The 20920-nt window shown below is 38.6% G+C and overlaps 1 protein-coding gene across 5 annotated transcripts in view; it reads right to left on the bottom strand.

The window, feature by feature from the left end:
* The window catches only part of LOC113055384 (protein diaphanous homolog 3), a 259998-nt gene that overhangs the window by 66020 nt on the left and 173058 nt on the right, over positions 1-20920 (bottom strand). For all 5 annotated transcript variants that reach the window (XM_026221660.1, XM_026221657.1, XM_026221663.1 and 2 more), the window contains 2 exons: positions 15576-15740; positions 3840-3975 (listed from right to left, as the gene is read on the bottom strand). In XM_026221660.1, the coding sequence (XP_026077445.1) occupies positions 3840-3975; positions 15576-15740 (301 nt within the window). The remainder of the gene's footprint in view (positions 1-3839; positions 3976-15575; positions 15741-20920) is intronic.

Here is a 20920-nt window from a genome sequence, read left to right as displayed (position 1 = left end):
ACCAAAAAAGTTTCGAAAATGAAAATAGTGTACATATTTGGTTAAAATCGATTTCCTATAAATTTTAAAAGAATTAAACAATTAAAAAAAATATATATAACAAAACTCACAAACAAGCAGAAAAAGAAAATAAAGAATTCCGAAAGTGCAGTATGTTGCGAAAGCCAGATATAAAATACTAGTAATTTTACGCGCCTATAAGACCCGGTGATGTCGAAAGGGACCTCTCTGTGTTCACACCAAACGCGAATATAGCGTCTGGCGCAAATTATTTCAATGTTAAGTCAATGTAAAGACGCGTTTACGCGCGTCTAGAAGTCTCACGGCGCGGTAAACGCGAATTCGCCTCATTCGCCCATCTAGTTACAGGACATTCTGAGTAATGAAAAGGACCATTGCAAGCTGACAGCGACCAGTAATACCCCCACCTTGCCTAGCTCTACCCGAGTGTCCCTGGGACATCAGTGCGGTCGGAGCACGTCTTCTCTACAGCTGGACATAAACTGAATAAAAAACGCTTGCTCTGGACCCCGAAATGTTGATAGACTTGTTTTTCTGTCCAATAAATTTGTAATGGTCCCAGCCTTTTGGTGCATTTCCTTAAGCCTGCCTAGTGCCGTCTAGCCTAAGTGTCGGTTACGTTCAATAAAAAAACACACATGGCCTGTTCTCAAGTCCATTTAAAGTTTATTTTTTTTTTTTAACAGTTGTTTAAAATGGGTTGAATCATTATTTAAAATAATCTTGAATTGCCTAAATCAAAAATGCAGCTGGGTTGAAGTCTGCAGTGATGTTTTTCTTTTGTTACGGTAGCCGTCCCCTCTGCATACATATTTTTTTTGAGAATGTTGCACTCCTGTTGCTGTTCTGCACGAAACTTCATGCCAATAAATAAGAAATATTGCTGACTTTTGCATTTCCAGCGCTCTCTTTGCATTCGTCCATTATTTGACGTTGAAAAAGACATGGAAAATCTATTTTACAATCGATTCAATGAACCTTAATGTCTTAAAAAATCGAAAATGATTTTTTCACAAAAGTGACAGCCCTAATTGTGAATAGCCATAATTAATAGCTATGGTCCAAAACAGATTCAAAATGTATAGAAAATTAACTTACAGATATGCAAGGTTTAGAATAGCTAAACTAAATGGTAGAATGGCAAATAATAATGTATTAAAATACAACAACATTTGAGGTCAGTACAATTTTTAGTGTTTCTAATAAATCTTTTATATTCACCAAGGCTGCTTTTACTTTGCTTTTATGTTCATTAAAATAAAAAGTACTGTTATTTATTCCCATAGTGACATAGAAGTAGAATTCAACAGCCATTACTCTAGTGTCACATGAACCTTCAGAAATCATTCTAACATGCTGATTTGCTGGTCAAGAAACAATTATTATTACTGCAAACAGGTTTATATTTTATTTTTTTATCTGTCTATTATTAGCCTCTCAGTAATGCTGATGTAATTGGATCAGTACTGGCCTTTCCTAACTCTGATGTGTAAACTCTTATTGGAATAAACAACTCTAGGATGAAACAGGAATGCTCTGACAGACAATGAGAAAGCTGGAGTGAGTATTATGCACAAAATAGAACACACTAGAGCAAACCATATTTTTCATTAAAGCTTCAGTTTACAATTAAAAAGAGAAGAATCTCAAACAATGCAAAATAAAGAAATACAATGCAGACTGTTGATACACTGGGTAGCTGAATGAGATGTACTTGGACCCAAACAGAGAAGAAACCTTCTTCGGTTACACTCAGAGATGCATAACATTACAGTGAAGAAACTATTCAATGGAGACCATAAGTTAGAGTAAGACTAAGAAGAAAGTCTCATGTCTTAAGGTATAATCAGAGAGGCAAGTGAGTTAAGCAGAGGGCTGAAACTCTGTCTCTCGCTTGAATTCATCCGATGTACAAATAAGTCTAACACGGACTGTCTGGATAGTGTGTAGTGCCCCCTGTTGAGCAAAGACAGCAGTGACATGTCAGTAAACCCTTACACAAGAGTCTCACTAAGCTGAAACAGGAGCACTTTGGTTCTGAATGACTGTGTCATGAGACACCTAATGAAATCTACATTAACTTGAAAAGGTTCATTAGAGACCTGCTCTAGAGACTTAAACACTGAGATTTGTTTTAAATGAAAGTGAAGGACAGCAGTCCTTCAAGAGTTTATAAAAAGAGAGAAAGAGAAAGAGAACAAAAAAAGAGAAAAAAAGATTGAAACTAAACCTAGCAGAATCAGATGTGCTTCAGTGGTTGTCCTTAAAAAAATCCAGATCCAGAATATTCATTCTCCAGTTCTTAGCTTACCTCTGAAAACACTTTTACATCACTCACATTTTATGGATTGAATTCTATGGATTGAAGTGTCCAGCTACAGCATTAAAGTTCTGTTAAAAGTTAAAACAATACCAACTTTGAGCCACTGATCTTTCGAGGCATAGGCCTTACTTACTGATCAGTGAGATTTGATCGTTTCGTTTGGGGGGGATTATTGATATTTTAAAGCCAACAGTCAATATATACTGGCCGATCTTAGATGTCAGTGGCACTTTAAAATTCTCACATTAAAACCAGAACAGTGTAAAACTTTTTTCAAACTAATTTAGAAATAGGCACAACTGCAGAAAATTATTTTCAAACGCTACTTTACAAACCTAGGCCCAAATTTAAGCCCTGTCCTGATCCATTATGCATAACTTCCTTTAAACACACACACATATTTATTATTGTTATTTCAATTCCTGTATTCCATAGATAAAAAAAATAATCATACAGGCTCTGAATAAACATTTTAATTTATTTTCTATGTATTTATATTGTTATGCTAGCCAGAAATGAGAGTCTCCAGATTATTTTGATATAATTTGTCATCTTAAAAAAATATTGGCCTGTTTCACTTATCTGGTCAATACTATAAAAGTGAAACCACATTTATTGGCTGATAATACTATGACTGCCAACACATTATGCATCCCTAACTCTTGCCACAGTCCCATTTAAGCCCATCACCCTTGCACTATAATTCATGCCCCACTGTCAACTACCACCTCACATCCTTCCATAACCAAACACCACATTCACTGCTGACTCCTCATCACGCCACACTCCATATTTTCATTAGTAAGTGTGCTTTTGTGTTGTGTTTTTTCTATTAAGTGCATGGAGAACACACTTCAGGCTGCTCTTCTGCTGTATTGACTCAGCGTGAGACCTGATACGGACACAAAACTCATCCCAGTGAACACTGTGAGCCCGCTGTGTGCGTGTTCATCCTCACACACATTCCTCAAACTGCAGGGGGCAAGTACGAGTGGCAACGTATATTACAGCAAACTCATTTCATGTGTGTGTCTCATGAGTGCACAAAACCTGTTTGTAATCCAATCACATATCTAATAACATCATGCATCACGTTGCATCATCATGATGTTGATGCTCGCTCAGATAAATGTGCCTGAAAGCCTGTGTAAACATTATAGGAAGTGTGTAAATGCAGAGCAGCTTGATTCAGAACTGAGAGTCACTACAAAGTGAAATCTTCAACATCATGAAAGTCACAGCATTGAATCCAGCATTTCTATTGTACTTATGCATGTGTGTGTGTGTGTGTGGTATTATAACAGGGATGGGCTGTTCACATGGTAACAGATTGACAACAGGACACACATACGCTCTCACTCGTGTCTCTCTTCTGCTGGTTTAAAACAAGCTCCTAGGAACGTGTGCAGGGACTCGTTTCATCCATCTTCAAAGGTGATTTTTCTAAAGCTCACTCTCGTGAAAACTTTCTGTGAGTAACTGATAAACATCTCACCTGTGTTGACCCCCAGCAGTCTCTTCTTCTTCATCTGCTGCTCCTGCTTCTCTCGTTCCGCCTTCTCTTTGGCAATCCTTGCTTTCCTCTGCTTCTCATCCGCCTCTCTTCTCCTTGCATTCTCCTTCACTGATTGCTAGAGAGAAAAAAGAAAGAGATAGAGCAGACTACTGAGAAAACTAGGAAAGTCTGAAGCAAATAGATGTGCACTGTTCTGTGGCGACATTTCAGTTCTTTTCAGTTCTTGAGGTTTTGTGTTGTGTTATACGTTTAAATGTTTACAACTCAACAACCTGACAGAAGCCTGACTTCAAAGACAGAAAAAGTTATAAGTAAAAAGTGAATAAAACTTGTATATAAATTCTAAGTGAATTGTGATTGATAAACATTAGTACAACATACACTACCATTTTATCATTTTGGGAAAGAAAAAAGTGGTAGAGCATTCTTTACCCTTCATACCCTCCAATAAACCATTCTGGCAAATATTCAGAGGATCCTGACACCTCTGTACTGGACTGTTGGAAAAGCTTTCAGCTCATTGACATTTTGTGCTTTCTGTGCTTCCACCACTCGTTCCAAATCCCATCAAAGATTTTCAATGGGATTAAACCTGGAGGCTGAGATGGCCACTCAAGGACATTCCAGGACCCATCCCTGAAACAAGTGCTGGTAGACTTGGATGTATGCTTCGCATCATTGTCTCACGGGAAAGTCCAATGTTACCAAGCCTTCATTTACACACTGAAGGCATCACACTCTTCGCCAAAATGGCTTGAAAATTCAAAGAGCCCATGTTGCCAGTCACATGGACAAGACCGCCATTTCCTACAGCAACAAAACACCTGACGGCTCCAACCCAAATGACTTCATGCTTAAGCTAGCTGAAACCATATAAATCAGCCTTTAATATTATAAAAAGGAAATGTGTGTCATTCAGTTATCCAGGGTTGCAAACTCATCATGGGTGAAAAAGGTGACAAAGATGAGTTATCACTGTCAATCGTGGATCAATTTGATTCACTCTTGTAATTTTTTACACTCAAGTTTGTCATTCTTATGAGGACGGTTTGGTCCTCTTACACATTTCTTTAAACTGTGAATGAAGTATAAACTGAGCAAAGGGCACTTCCCTTATGGCGCAACTGACTGAGCTTACTCGCGCGGAAACTCCTGATATAATCAATAACTAACTACACAGTGAATATCTTATTTTAATTGTGAATATTTGCTTTTTGTCTTGTTATAATAGGATCTGTGAGTGTGTAGAACTAAGCAATCTTGCAAAAACAAAAATTAGATCAGAGCAGATTCTGACTAACCTACAATAAACACCTCTGATTGGCTACGTTTACATGCACAATTTTTGGTTAAATCGGATTGAATTCATTGATGAATCTGAATGTAGTTTTTACAATGACGCTAAATAAAGTGATCGGGTTGATGTGCACATTTATGTCACAAACTTCAAATCTGAATTTATTTTAAAAATGCTCCTTCCCACGCCCAAACCAGGTTGCCTGTGGATGAGAATCCAAATCAAGGACTGGTGGGAGGTTGTCCTGCTCCACTTCATAGTTGCCGTGTGAAAGGAGAGTTTTATAATGACAGGGCATGCATTTATACAACACTTTATTCAAAAGGAAGAACCGCTCTTTCCGCACCTCATTACGCTATTTCTGCATCATTGCACATGCGCAGTCCTTCAGTTTCATTATTCAATCCTATTGAGTGTTTACATGCACTCTCAATTTGTATTTGAAAAGGAATAAACCACCACCTTCCATATGATCGAAATTTAATTCTGATCAAGCTCAGTTGGATTGATTTTTATATAAAGGCTTTTCAGTCCTACTGAGCCATCAATCCAATTACAAACAGATTATTTGGTTGCATGTAAACGTCGCCACTGGATTCAACAGAGATGCCTGTGATTGGCTACAATACTCAATGCTGCAAAACACGTTATAAATAGAAACTTTTGGGTTTGTAATTCGAAACCAGAGCATGCACACAAAAACACACTGGAATTTTTGAAAGTGGGTGACTTCAAGCGGGTACAGAATTGAGTACTGGAACTGTAAAAAAAAAAAAAATACCTTTCATTAACTAAGGCACTTTATTCCCAGGATTTCAAATTGTTCTGAGCACTTCAGACATCTCCAAGAAAATTTGTGGGGCAAGAACAGAGCAAAATTTCCCCTTCTTCCTGGCTTTCTTTTCTTTTTGGACCATTAGTGGTTCAAGAGGGTTGTTAGAAATCTATAACTCCTCTTTTGGTTTGATGAGGGCCACTTTTTCAGGTGTAAGAAGAACACTCGGACAATCAGACCAAGCTATCAAGAAAGTAACATCATTAGAGCAGTCACCTTGTCCTAACACTTCGTATGCCTCTTTCTTCAGCTCTCTTTCTCTCTGCAGCCTTAAAAGCCTTTTCCAGATAATGGATGTATTTCTAAGTGTGCGGAAAGAGCCAGTGGCACAGCTTACACAAAGGTAAGGTGTAAGAGGCAAAAGACGAACAGATTTAATGAGAAAGGCAGAAAGAAATAGTGGGGAGAGGGAGTTCAGCACAAATGGAGATAAAAAGACAGCTGAGGAATAACCTGAATTCATAATTCAATAATTTGAATAAAAGGTATGAGTACTATATTTCTGGATTCTAAAGAAGTTAAATGTATTTACAGAAGTAATGCACATATTCAGAACTTCTCTCACACATAAGCAAATGAATATATGAAGCAGTTTTTGTCTATTAAAAGTTAAACAAAAATAGGGTGTGTCAACATTAGATTTCACCATTATATCTTATATTTGTCTCGTGGAAAACCTCTTTCCACACCTGCTCTATGGGACTGACAAAAAAAAAAAAACATCTTTGTGAATTGCGAAGTATACTTCGCTGCCTTTTTTCTGCACAGCTCACAAATCTCGAACAGATCTATACTTGCAGCAGAGGTCCCTTAAATGAGAAGGAAATATGGCTATTGACGGCGGGTCAGAACAGAGTATAAGTCACATGATAACGAGGCTTATTCCCCATTGCGTGCAGAGGATTACGGCCACAGTCTGCGATCACAGTAAATCCTGACGAGGGGAAGAGGATGGTGAGATGGAAGGTGGGCTAAATAAGCTTTCCTCTCCACATCCCTGTGACTGTGCGCACACACAGAGTGCTTTAAACACTTTCATTAGAATTAGGGGAGAATGAAAAGCAGCAGTGCGTGACCTCACGCTTGGTAGCACGGACATCAATATCAACACTAATACAAGAGGTGGATTCACAATGACCCTGCCCTGCCTTCGACACTTTCAGACTTCTAATTCAGTTTGTGACTATCACTGATGATAAAGTCACTGATGTTGGCTAAATGCAAATTCTACACATTTCAAAACACTTGACTTTCCTTTGCTACTCAAGAATCCGATTTGACAGTAAAAGTTCTCACTGACAAAGCAAATAAGGCAACTAAATAATTCACATTCAGGCTTGTTTCTGAGCCAGCAACTCTACACAGAATGTGATGTTAGCGGTAGGCACCTATACTGGGAAACGGCGGTATTGCACAGATGTTGTTTCAACACTTCAGAAGCATTACACAGAAGGAGGTCTTATCTAACGTGCTCTGTGTGTGACCGTTAGCCTCATCTGAACTGCATGTGACAGGTAAGTCAATGCAACCTCTCACACAGCCACCGGGTAAAGCATCGATAGCAGTTTAGAGCAAGAGATTGTCAACAGGCATGGCGATTAAGTAGACAGCACCTCGGTGTACGACAGCTTCGGCATGAGTCAGCGTTCAGGAGCAGATGGGCCTGCCCTGAACACTGAGTGAACTAGTTATTAGATGTTCGATAACAGCTCTGTGGAAAATATGTAGAAGTCTGAGGATGTTCCATCATGCCTATTCAGCATAAGAGCTGGTCTAATCCCTGACTGAACATCACGATAGAAGAATTAATGACAAGAACAGGCTCTTAGAGAAACGTCACAACTAAAGAAATGTATGCTTCCACACTGAATGGCATTATTATGTGCTTTTACACACTTCACTATTATAGCTATAGAAAAAGGTCAGTTTGCTAAAGAAATCAAGCGTAAAAACAAGGACGTTTTCTAAAGAATGCCGCTAGAGATACAAGCAAATCTCACAATGCTGAATAAATACTGAAACTGTAACTTCAGTCTGAGTCAATTACAATCCCTGTTTAACGTACGCTCACCACTGTTGAATTTAATTGAATGTGAATCAAAGCCACTGTCCCAGTTACTCCCAGTAATGTTGATCTCACAAAGTGTATAAAGCTGCCAATGGCTGTGAAAGCATCAGAGATAGAGAGGCATTGAATGAATAGTGACTTACATTTTGGTTTGTATTTCACAAAGGTGCTGTACCAGTCACCAGTACATTCCACAAAATGTTTAGTAATTTACAGTACTCATACCGGTTTGGAACAGCATGAGGGACAGTTTAATGAGATTTTTTTGACTGCTAAGTAAGGCTTTTAAAGAGTTAGCAGCAGGGCGCTACCTCGTGAATAAACACACTCAGAGACGCACAAAATAAAGGTGATGAGAGTTCAGGGAGAGAAAGCGCGTGAGAGGATGGGGTTACCCACACACACAATGTTTGCTGTTAGCCATAGTCAGCATCCGTGTATGTGTGTAAATGACTGATGAACTGGAGAATCCCACACAAAGCTGAGGTGAAGAAACTCCTCAGAATACACTATCCATCTCTCTGCCCCCCACACACACACCATTACAAATCATTACTGATGAACTTTAACAGCTGGGCCGTGCTCTCTCTGGACATAGTGTACAACATCAGCCATCAACCTCTGTGATATAACCCTTTACAACAGACAAGGTGCCGTCGCAGGAAACATCATCTGGCCCCAGTCAATGTGTTTCCAATGTAGAAATTGGTATGATGGTTTTAGGTCATAAGAAATTAAACCTACTGTTTTTAATCAAACAAACATTAGACCAGGGGACAGGATAATATCCTTACTATGCAAAGTTTTCAAATAATAAAAATCAATTCAGCTGGCTGGTGTCCAACGGAGTTTAGCTTCAACTTGCCTCAACACACATGCCTAGAAGTTTCAAGTATGCCTAGTAAGACCCTGATAAGCTGATTCAGGTGTGTTTGATTAGGGTTGAGATGAACTCTGCAGACCACCGGCACTCCAGGAGCGACTTTGGTGACCCCTGTTCTAGATCAAAGGCCCATTGCCACCAAGAATGATAGCTGTACATATAAAGTTTTAATAATCATTCTAATTCTATTAGAATAGGGAAGTCCACACCACAACTATAACACTAACAACACAAAGGAACATTGCCGTTGAAAGCCAACCAGAATCCACTCCACTTTAAAGTGCTTGAGCATATCATGTAAAGCTACTTTGTTGTGTTGCAAAGCTACTCCTGTGACTATTTTCCATTCCAATCTTAAATAAAACATTAAGAAATGCTATATAAATGTTATTATATATACATAACTTCAGACTTAATAAAGCCAATTTGTGATGCATAGATGGTGAATTACATTACTTTGGGTGTTCAAATATGCTTAATTACAAGAAAGACTCCTAGAGTGTTTGTTTGTGTGCTGGTTTTGTGTTAATAGAATCAAAACAGCTTTTAGCCCAGGCACCATTTTGGTGAAAAATGCAGGAACAAGCGAGCTTCTGAAAAGAAGCATGGGTGCAAAATGTTTGCATTTAGTTTCTCAATCTCTGCAAACTTTTGCACTTTTATCTCTTTGAGTATATTTAAATCCGCATTCACACTGAGAGAGACGACTCCGTGTGAGCTGAACAAAATGTGTCAGAAAGAGTCTAAAATGCTGTTACAAGTGATTGATGCATGGCAAACTCTAAACTCAAAGCTGGGGCTCTCATAAGACATGCCTTAATATAGATCACAACAGCTGCCTGCCTACCTCATATAAACCCGCTAATCTGATGAAGCCACACTACAAATCTGCTCGGCTCCTGCCAAGCCCGATTAGACTCCGCCCACTCTCCAAGTCAACAGGGAACCAAACTCCTCACTTCTCATATGCATAAATGGCCTTTAACTGTGTTAAGGTGGAGAGCAAGGGGAAAGATATAAACACAGGGTGCAGAAATTAGGACAGAACTCTGTGGTCTCCCTTGCCCCGAAATCGTCTGTTTTCTCATTACAGAGCTGATCTCCATTTTCTAGTCATCATTTGAACTTAATTACTGCAGTCGTGCCAGGAATGGGGCCCCTCACTATTTCCCCCTTGCTCACATCAAATTCAGTTTGACAGGAGACAATTCAGGGAGATACAGACACACTATGGAGGGTTATAGTGACCGAAGCTAATTTCACTACAGTAATTGCTTTGGCATCGAACGAAATGGTGCCATTTTGTTTATGTTAAAGAGTACCTCTGAGGCAAATTGAAGGGGGAAAAAACATCAAAGCAAAATGCAAGACTCATCAGTGGCAGTAATACATTTTTTGACATTTCAGATTTCACGTGAACCTGTTTTAGTGATTCCTATGTAATAGCGTTGGGCGATATGGGTGGAGCAAGAGAGAGACTTTGTTTTTGTCATAGTATAACTATTTGGTGTTTTAAACCGTGCAGGTGCGCGAGAGAGAGAGAGCCTCAACAATAAACGAAAAAATATACTTTCAGACATACTGATAAACTAACATTAATATAAAAATACTGTATTTAAAACAGCTAGTTCATATATAGTCGGACACAACTGTCATATGGCGCGTTCTGTAACAAATCTGCCGCATCTACGCATGAAAGAGCTACAACAGTGAAAATCAATAGCAGATTTCATTTAAAGTCCAACATTTTAAAGGGGGGGTGAAATGCTCGTTTTCACTCAATCTCCTCTTAATCTTGAGTACCTATAGAGTAGTACTGCATCCTTCATAACTCCAAAAAGTCTTTCGTTTTATTATATTCATAAGAGAAAGATAGTCTGTACCGATTTTTCCCGGAAAAACACGACCGACTGGAGGCGTGGTGTGTGGGCGGAGCTAAAGAATCACGAGCGCCAGTAGGCTTTTGCATTGAGACATTTGGAATCTTTGACATTACCTTTAAGAAAAAAACATCATCCAAAACAAACCATGGCTAACAGTCAGATTAAGTCGTTTATTTATGATCCAAAATCAGATCCCGAGGCTGAAACTGAACGAGAGCAGCAGCAGCAACAACTCGCTCTGAGCGGGGCTCGAACTGGGTCTCCGGCATGGGAGGCGGACGCACTAACAAGGAGGCAGAGATATTTTAAGCAGTTTTACTCACCACCTGCGGTTCCAACACACGATCGTGACCCTTTTTCGTTGGGATTGCATCATCCTTAAGAAATAAACGATACGCAAATCCGTCGTCAAACTGGGCCTTGTTTGTAAAACAAGCATCTTCGAAATGCAGGGAACAAACAAATTGCCGATCTTCCGGCAGACGTGCCCTTAGCACTCATATAAGGAAATTCCGCTCCATCTAACGTCACACAGAGCCATACTCGGAAAAAACTTTCCGAAACTTGTGACAAACCAGAAGGAGTATTTTTGGAACAGAAATACTCCTTCAAACATACAACTTAATTTTTGAAACTTTGTCCATGTTTAGCATGGGAATCCAACTCTTTAACAGTGTAAAAAACTCAGTATGCATGAAATAGCATTTCACCCCCCCTTTAACACTAATATTGGTCATAAACGAATGCATTACATATAAAGTTTTCAAAACAGGTAAGTTCATATATTTGGAGTAAAGTTTAATTGAACCTATGCATTAAGCCTATGTAATATTTTCCGCATGAGCGATCCGGACAAGCACAAGGACAGCGCGGAAGTGGACTTCTTCCATTTATACTTCCGAAAGCGTATGCTGATGGTCCGCTCTGCAACAAACATGTGACAAACAATTGCCCAGAATTATTGCCCATCTGACTGTCTTTATATTTTTTATTGACTGATTGCACAGGTTCAAATAGCAATGGGCTTCTTCACACTGCCTGCACAAACAGACGTACATCATCTGCACATATAAGGTAATTCATTGCACTTTAACAAGTAATCTGAATGGCCTATATATGTACAAAATTTAAAACAAACCCCGAGTTTAATGCCACAGTTATGTTAGAATGCTTCTCATTCTTGTTTCTGTGGTGGTCCGTCTGTCTCTTCGTGGTGCGCATGGTCCGGAGCGCTGTATGATTAAAGCCTCTGTTTATACTTTCTGCGTCTGGGATTCCGCTATGGACCACTAGGTAGGCGTGACGTAAAAATCATCAGAGAGTATGCTCGGAGGCTCTGAGCGGACGAATCACTTTGCAGGTGTTTTGAATTGATTAGTTGACTGGCATGTCACCATATTCTAATTTGTTGAGATTGGGTGGGTTTTGTTAAATGTGAGCCAAAATACCCATTTATGTTTATGTATACGTGTATGTTTGCTTACATATATACACTTTTGGTCTTATTTATTTATTTATATATTTATGTGGTTGTTTTTAACGGCAAACCTTATTTTTGCACTGAAATAGGATTGCACATAATTTCGGTGTACTTTATATATAACGACAAAGATTTTGATTCTTATGATGCCTTACAACGCAATCCAAGTGAGGAGCTCTTTATTTTTTGTAACAGTCATTATCATTGAGATAGAGAACTATATCAAATCTTGTATTTACTGCACTGAGAGCACTTATAGCAGACTATATAAGCATTTTAATGGACTTATATATCATAAATAGCAATTATAAGTCTTGAATTGTTGCTTTACGGGTTGTGCCAAGAAGAGATGAGCGAATGCCCATTTTCTATCCTGCTCTCTCTCTTTTTCCGGCTGCAGGTCATCCCATGTTCACCCACTCTCCCTTGTCTGTCTGCCATTAGCCACGGTCAATTGGATTCCTGTCAGCACCGCCAAACTGCTGCTAGTCTATTTCAAACGGGTGGATGAGCAGAGAGGGCCAACTCTCACACACACGTGCAAACTAAAAGACTCTGAAACACATAGTTCAATCTAAAATGACTAGCACTCAGTGCACTGGGGGCTCAGGGCAGGCAAGGGCATGTCCAACATTAGCATCCTTTTGAATGTTAGTGATGAAGATCACACAGAATGAACCGTATGCAGCAGAATGTTCACCTCGTCACCTTCCTCACCTGGTCGGTCTGTTATGAGGAAGGTTGTGACAACACTTTAATGTTGTGGTGTGTTTGTGAGCCAGCATGTAACAGTGTGGCTATTTGCCGATAAGACAGAGCTGCCAGCTAAAGGTCAAAAGTCAACTGTAGTAATGAAAGAGTGGTGGTTGCCACAGCAACTCCCATGGTACAAGATTATGGGGCATGATTCAGAGGTTTGGCAAGGCTTGTGAGGCTCTATTGAGCTTTAGTCTCATAATTAACTGCTGCTTAAAACAATTCACCTCCTTTTTTGTAAAAAAAAAAAAAAAAGAAATATTTAGAGTATTTTACAAGTAAGGATATGTTCCTAGAACAACGAACCTGTAGCTCAGAGCGAGGTGTGAAATCAAATTACTATTAACACTGCACCTAAGAGTCATGTCTCAAATACTTTTATTTTCAAAAAGCACAGACCACAATGAGGCTGGACAGATTTGCAGTATTCAAATGATCTTGTATTCAAATGTGTTATGATGCCCAAAAATGCTGCTGACTTAACTCACTGGGTTTATAAACACATACAATGTTCCTATATGGAGAAGAAGAGGAAAAAAGGTGAGGTGGGATCTTCATCTCTCCCTATACAAATACAATCACAACAGTCTGATTGATAGGAATGGTCATTTGCTAACTGCAGCATTATTACTTTCTTTTTCTCCACGTTTTTTAATTTAACACTCTGTGTGGCTCCCATATTAGTCTGTCTCCGAGTCCTAGTCTCTCTTTTTGTCTTTTTCTTTCTTAATTTGTCACTTTTCCACCCTAATAAAGAGAACAGGAAAACAGGGTGAGAAAGTCTGAATGGAATGTGTGTGTGTGTGTGTGCGCAAGTATGTGTCCACGCTTCTGGGAATCAGTGGAGCAAGCAGCCAAAAACAATCTCCATCAAAACAAAGCGGTCAGAACTGAAGAGAAAGCACAGCAGAGATGTTACTGAAAGGATGACTAAGCATGTGTGGCTGCAGGTCTGCATGTGTGTGTGAGTGTTTGGCGTGCAGGGATGTGTGAGTGCATACAGTGCTGCAGTAAGGTAAGTGTGTATGAAGGCCTGTAGCCTCCTGCTCTACTGCTGGTCCCCTGCCACTCCTCAGCATTGATTTAAACAAGCTGCTTCTGAGGGCTGAAAACTCACTGACCTGGAAAAGGGCTGAGAGAGAGAGAGAGAGAGAGAGAGAGAGAGAGTGAGGGACATTCTGTTTGAGGGTGAAGAACGGACAGGAGAGAAAGAAGCAGAGGACATAAAAAGTGGGATAGAGAGGAGGACAGAAACATTTACATACCTTTAAAATCTTAAATTTAGAGATGCTTAAGTCAAAAGTATTTTTTTTTTTTTTTATCTAGAAATACTGTAGTTTATTGAAATATTGTATAGTACATAATGGGGAGACTGGGGTAAGATGACCCAGTGGGTAAGCTGACCCACCCCCGATATCTTGGCAACTGTAAACTTCAACCGTCATGTGACCATATATTTTAGAACCACCAATCACCTCTGTCAGATCGTGAAAAGGAGAAACACATGGGAGGACTGGAAAGCACTCATTTACTTCACAAAAATCACAACATTTTTGGCTTGTCAAAGTACAATTTTAGCATAACAGATGTAATGGCTGTTACATCAAAGCAAATGTATCCAGCCCTAAAAAATATTCATGATACTTATAGGTTATTTAGCAACATATAAAATCCTGCAAATGATGTTTCTAAGTATTAGTTTGAATTGGTAAACTAGCTAGATTTTTTACCTAAATTCCTGATTGTGTGTGTTTAAATATATATATATATATATATATATATATATATATATATATATATATATATAAAACTGATTTTGGTCAATCACAATGCCTATTGTTTTCTCTGTAGCCTTGTCTGTTGGAGTAGAGTGCAGGCTGCTCATCAGGAGCATCAGTTCAACGTCCCTCGCTGCACTGGGGACAGGTTTCAAAGACGCACCACAGGAGTGCATTATCATGCATCTGGTGGTGGACCCACCGTCAGCTCATTCCCCAAATTTCAGCATTTTCATCATGAAATCATTTAAAATAATAAAGGCGACGAGATTCGTCTCATCACTGTAGCAGCCAAGTGGAAAATAACTTTGCATTTCAAATGGATTTTCATAAAGGAGACAGGCGGCTTCTCTTTTATCAGATTAGTGCACTAGAACTTTCAGAATGGGAATGAAGGGAGTGTGTGAAAACACATTCACACACAATGAGACTGAAAGAGCTCAAAATCAATGTGTGTGCAACATGCACATATCATTTGAGGGGCAAGCAATATTTGACTACTAATTACCCAGTATTACCCCCACTTATGATAACACACAACAGTTCCTCCTGTTCGAGTAGGTCAAAAGGGATCATGTTTGGAGGAGAAAGAACCAGATTATTCCCTGGTTTGGGCTTCAGCAAAGCTGCAGATCCTGCAAAAACGAGCCGGTCTCAACCTGGCATTGACACCCCACTCACTTTCATAAGGTACAGCAGCCGTGATTATGATCTAAATCAGAGCGGGCGGCTTACCATGAACATGGCTCTGAAGTTGCTGAGGTCAGTGAAGAGTTCCTCCACGGAGGTCTTCTTGGGGTCGATGGCGAAATACTTCAGCATGTTGAGGTAAAGGGTCATCATATTACTGTGCATGATCACCAGCTTCTGGTACTGATCTCTCGCCTGTGTAGAAAACCTGTGAGGAATCATTGTCAAGGACTTCACAGGAAACTAGTATTGGAAATTGAATATGCAAATATGTTGGGTCAAATTTTCATTACATTTTCTATTAAAAAATTAAAGAATACATTTTCTCTTGTTTTTTCAAACTTTAGTCTGAGGAAAAATCATCCTTATTTAATTAGATTAAAAACACCATCTGTGGTTTACGCAAGTTTATTAGTATAGTGCACTCTCATTTCAAAAAGGAAAACTGTTAAAAAAAAAAAAAACTCTTTTAACAGGTTACCATTTGGTAAGGATGCTGTGAAATGCCAGAGCTGGAGGTGTAAAAATGGTTTCTGCTCAGAATGAACCAAAACAAAAATTGATTTGAAATCCCTGATCACATGACTACATTCCCATAATGCAACACTTGCAACAGAGCTGTGCAACCAGCACATGCGAGAACACACACATATGTGACCCGTCACGGAAACCAGTGACACAAGTCGGCAGCACAACTTTCCAGCAAAATGAGAAAGAAGCGTTTTTTTTTTTTTTCAAAATTGGTGATTTTCGTTTTTTTGCAGAATCTGTTAGTTGATATCACAAAGAAGCCTCTCCGTGTTTGAGATAGCAGTATTGGTATATTTAAAAGCATACATTTTGAGGTTGAAATCAGCTTGTTTGTCAGAGATTCTAGCACGCAGTAGGGGCGTGTCATTTTCTGTGTGTATTTCCATACTGGATAAGCCGGCTTTTGTTTTTTTTGTTATTGCCCCCGCCCTCCAAGGGAAGCGTGGCTACTTAGTATGCAGTGCTCTGGCCGGCCCTAGCTGATATCAAAATTCAATGAAAATGGACGCCGCAAAGATGAACGCAGATGAGCTGAACCGTGGCCATTACACCGAAAATGTTTTGAAGTACTTCTTCGACAAGCCGGATGCTTATAAACAAGTGCTCACTGATTCTGAAGACGATCTGAGCGACGATGAAAGTGGCATAATAAGACTGTATAATATCCCTAATCTACAACTGAGCAAAGATGACGACGAGGGAGAAAGTATTGGACTGGCGTCAGACGAGTTGGACCGTAAGATATCAGAGGCTTTATCAATAGTAACATCTGATGGGGATAAAGACAGATAAATCGGGAAAATCCGTAACATTTAGAGGCAAACAGACGAACAGTGCAAACTTCTGAGCTGCTTACATCCACAAAGAAGACCCCGACAAAGAGAAAGTGTGCCCGAACGACTTTTCATTGGAGTCATCGAGATCTGCAAGAATACTTTTGTTTCTTATGGGGTGAGTTTCCATAAACATCAAAGTTTGTCGTTTTGTGTTCATTCTAAGAACACGTACACGTTATCTCATGTTTAGTCCATGTTTAGACCTTCCCATATCTACCTATTGTTATTAGCTAGCTCATCGGTTATCACAGAATACTGTTAAAAAAGTCCTAATGCTACACAATGAAAAAACCAAGTTTTATGTAGAAAACCAGCAAATAACAAATAAAATTAGCATCAATATGTACTTTTTGTTTACATAAACATTAAAATAATAACATTAAAAATGATGGCCACATTTGAAAGATGAAAGATTTTTTTATAAAAAGATAAAACTCACATATTTCAGCCTCATTTTTATAAAAGTCAATTTACAATGCACAGTCTCCTTTATTATTAATAGTATGCGGTCCGATTTTTCCCGTTGTGTCTGTCGTTGCTATGCAGGGGGGTATGGCTTATCTAAATGAGATGTAAATGAGCCCCATTGTCACTCGCAGCAGTGAGAACTGCACAATCTTCAGAGGCTAGTTTCTGCTTTTTGAGCTTTTTTGAGTGCCTACCTTCAAATGGCCACAACTTCTCCAAATATTATCAGATTTCCATGTGATACACATCATTGGAAAGCTTGGAGACTACACTTTCAGAATCTGTGACTCAAAATGCCCCAGAACCGACTTGTGTCCCTACTTTCCGTGATTGGTCACATATAAACAGCCCCACATAGAAAGTTCATTTTAATTATGATTAAAACTGCTGCACTTGCAAAGATCCGAGCACTGTATCTGTGACTGCTCTTTAGCCAATTAAAACTGTGTCTGTGTGTATAGTAGGAGCCAATGCAAAACATGTCATTTATTGTGAAAGTATGTATACACACAGGCATTTTGTTCATCAACAAACATAATTATAGATGGTTAAAAACTTCTTCCAGTGAATATAGATAGCAATTTAAACCAGTATTTATGTTCCAGACTCACTGCATTTAGATCTAATGGCAGTGTGTAGGCTGCAAATCTCTACAAAAGCCCATGTTTTTATGATGACCTTTATGACCACACTGAACACGTATAAATTCATTCAGATATAGCAAGACTAGAAAGAAACTACACATCACTTTCTGAAGATAATGTGATTAGTGCTTTCTGGAAAACTCATCACCACAATGACAACATGTTTGCCTACTGGTTTAAGGTTAATCCATTTCTATATTTTACATTTACATGTATGCATTTGACTTTATCCAAAGTGACTTACATTGCATTCACATCAGTTAGTGCTTTCTTTAAAATTCAAAGCCATGGCCTTGGCATTGTTAGTGTCATGTCACCGCTATACTGTTTGAGCTGCAAGAATAATATTCTTGTCTCTAAATGTTTCTCAGATCCTTCAATGCAAATCTATGGAATTATTTTGCTCCACCTGTATTATCTTCTGCTATGCAAAAACTGTTCAACACATTGCATAATTTAAGGTATAATTCTCGCTTGTAGCACAAATGAGGAACAATTAGCTACATACATTACGTACATATAAATTAACCCCTAACAGAAAGTATAACTAATAATAATAACTGCAAATGTCACTAATTAACACCCTACATGTGATCACTTGCATATCACATGCGCACACTGTCATATGTCAACATGCAAGAGTGCATAGAAATATCTCATACTTTGAACACCGGTGGTTTCTGCCAAAATCAGTATTGTATCTAGTCAGTATTGAAACGTCTTTTTTATTTTATTTTACACAAAATGTTATATCCGCCAAGTTACTTTCATGTTTCCTCCCTTTCTTTCCAAACCTCGAAAAATGCCAGTCTTCCTTTTCTGCAGAATGCAATACATCTGCTCAACGAATTACAGCTCACCATTCCATACACTGTAGGCAGTGTTGTACATCACCTTTGTACTTTGTGATCAACAAACTAAGGGCTGGAAAATGAAATTATTTTATTGCTTTAATTCAGTAATAGCATTAACAAGTTGACCTGCTGAATTCATTTTGGGAGGTATGACTGATTGAATGTTTTTTTAGTCCAGTACCTGTATATAAGATTATTACTGATCAAATTCAGAGGCATATGTGGATTAACCATGTTATGTATTTTTTTTTTTAATAACTTTTATATTGATACAGTGGATTTTTTTTTTTTTTTTTTTTTGCATTTTGGGGAGAAAAAATATATATAATAAATCTCTGAAAATCAAAATCTGGATTTGAATGTTTAAATGTTATTGTAACCTAAAGATACTATGTGAAAGTTTGCAACAGAAAATTTTGATCTTGCCAATGTCTTGGGCAACAAAACATTTTTACTGAAATTAATCAGAAAAGATCTATAGCATTTTGAAACCAAACTCTAATTATTTTCTATAAGATTTCTCACACAAACACGCACATACATGCAATGACACTGTGACTCTTTCACACATGCACACATGAACATGAGAGAATCTGGGTCTAATCTATGCTGTGAGGTCAAAAAATGCCTATGCAAAGAGGGCAAGCTTTACTCCAAACAACATAGCATTATTTTGACTATATGTTTTTAATTAGTAATTCATTCAGTTTGAAGCTGGTGCCTCGCATCGCACTAAAAACAACTGTGGATCAATGTTCAAGAAAGGTCTTCTTTTCTACTGGTATTAGCTTTAGACTGTATGTGTGTGTCTTTGTTTATGAGGTGTGTGTGGGGTGAACTGTTCAGTAGGTTGTGCTCTCAGACTGACTTGTGCACGGCACCAAGGCAGCCCCTTTGATGCGCAGTCACACTACACACAGATCTGAAGTTAAGTGACACAACAGATGACAATCTCTCCTGCTATCAACCTTCTGCCTTTCTTAAGTTAAAGCCTGCAAAATGCTTTAGGGTATTCTGCTCACTCACTATAAACAACACTGCATCTGATTTATCAAAGATGCATTCATCTTCAACTCATACATAAGGACGTCAGCAGATCTCATTTGAATTCGCTTGAAGACTCATTTATATGAATCATTGAGTGGCCACCCACACAATATAAAAGGTGAATTTTTATAAGGACTTAAAGTATTTTATTTTAAGGACATTATGATTTTAACATCATTTTGGTTTTAGCAATCTTTTATTATAACCAAGGCTCCAACGGTCTTCTATTTTAATATATTTTAAAATGTAATTTACTCCTGTGATGGTAAAGCTGCATTTTTTGTCATCTCATGATACTTCATAAACCATTCCAGTATCCTGATTGTCTTTTTATTGCCAGTGTATTTTTTTTATCAATATCATTGTATAAACATGACACTTTTTTCAAGATAATTATATTACTCCTTTTGCAAAGTGCATTCCTAACGACTACTTAATGGCACGCACATTCCCTACTCACTCCAAAGTCCCCACTTCAAGGGGATACTAGTACCGGCGCATAACTATAATATATATATATATATATACACACTGTATAGTATATATACAAGTGGACTTCGAGAAACTGGACAGAGCTTCTTTAACCCATACTTCTCACTCCAGGATTCAGCACAACAAGTCCTCCATGACTTATTCACGATAAAGACATTATAAAAAAGGGCAGAAAGGCTGTCAAGCGATGTTTATTCAGCATACACATGAAATCTCTGGGGTGTTCTTCCGGCTACATATGCACACAGATCTGTTTTGTGGGTCTCCTCTTCTGCCTTTTACACTGCAAGTTTATTCACGCCCTCCAAACACACCTGCTTTAGCTCTTTGATTAGAGAAAGAATGGAGCACAGGGGACGTGCTCAGCTAATGAAAGGAACAGACGGTGTATGAGAGCGAGAGATAAGACTTCATTAACTTCAATACTGATCTGGTTGCTGATGCTAAGAGCTCAGAGGACAGAAAGGGCCCGTGTCACTTGGAGCTGAACCGTGTTAACGCTGACAGAGGAAAGAAGA

Source organism: Carassius auratus, chromosome 36 (genome assembly GCF_003368295.1).
Source record: "Carassius auratus strain Wakin chromosome 36, ASM336829v1, whole genome shotgun sequence".
Lineage (NCBI taxonomy): Eukaryota > Metazoa > Chordata > Actinopteri > Cypriniformes > Cyprinidae > Carassius > Carassius auratus.
Note: the sequence above shows the minus strand (reverse complement) of the source record. Positions and strands in the feature narration are given on the sequence as shown.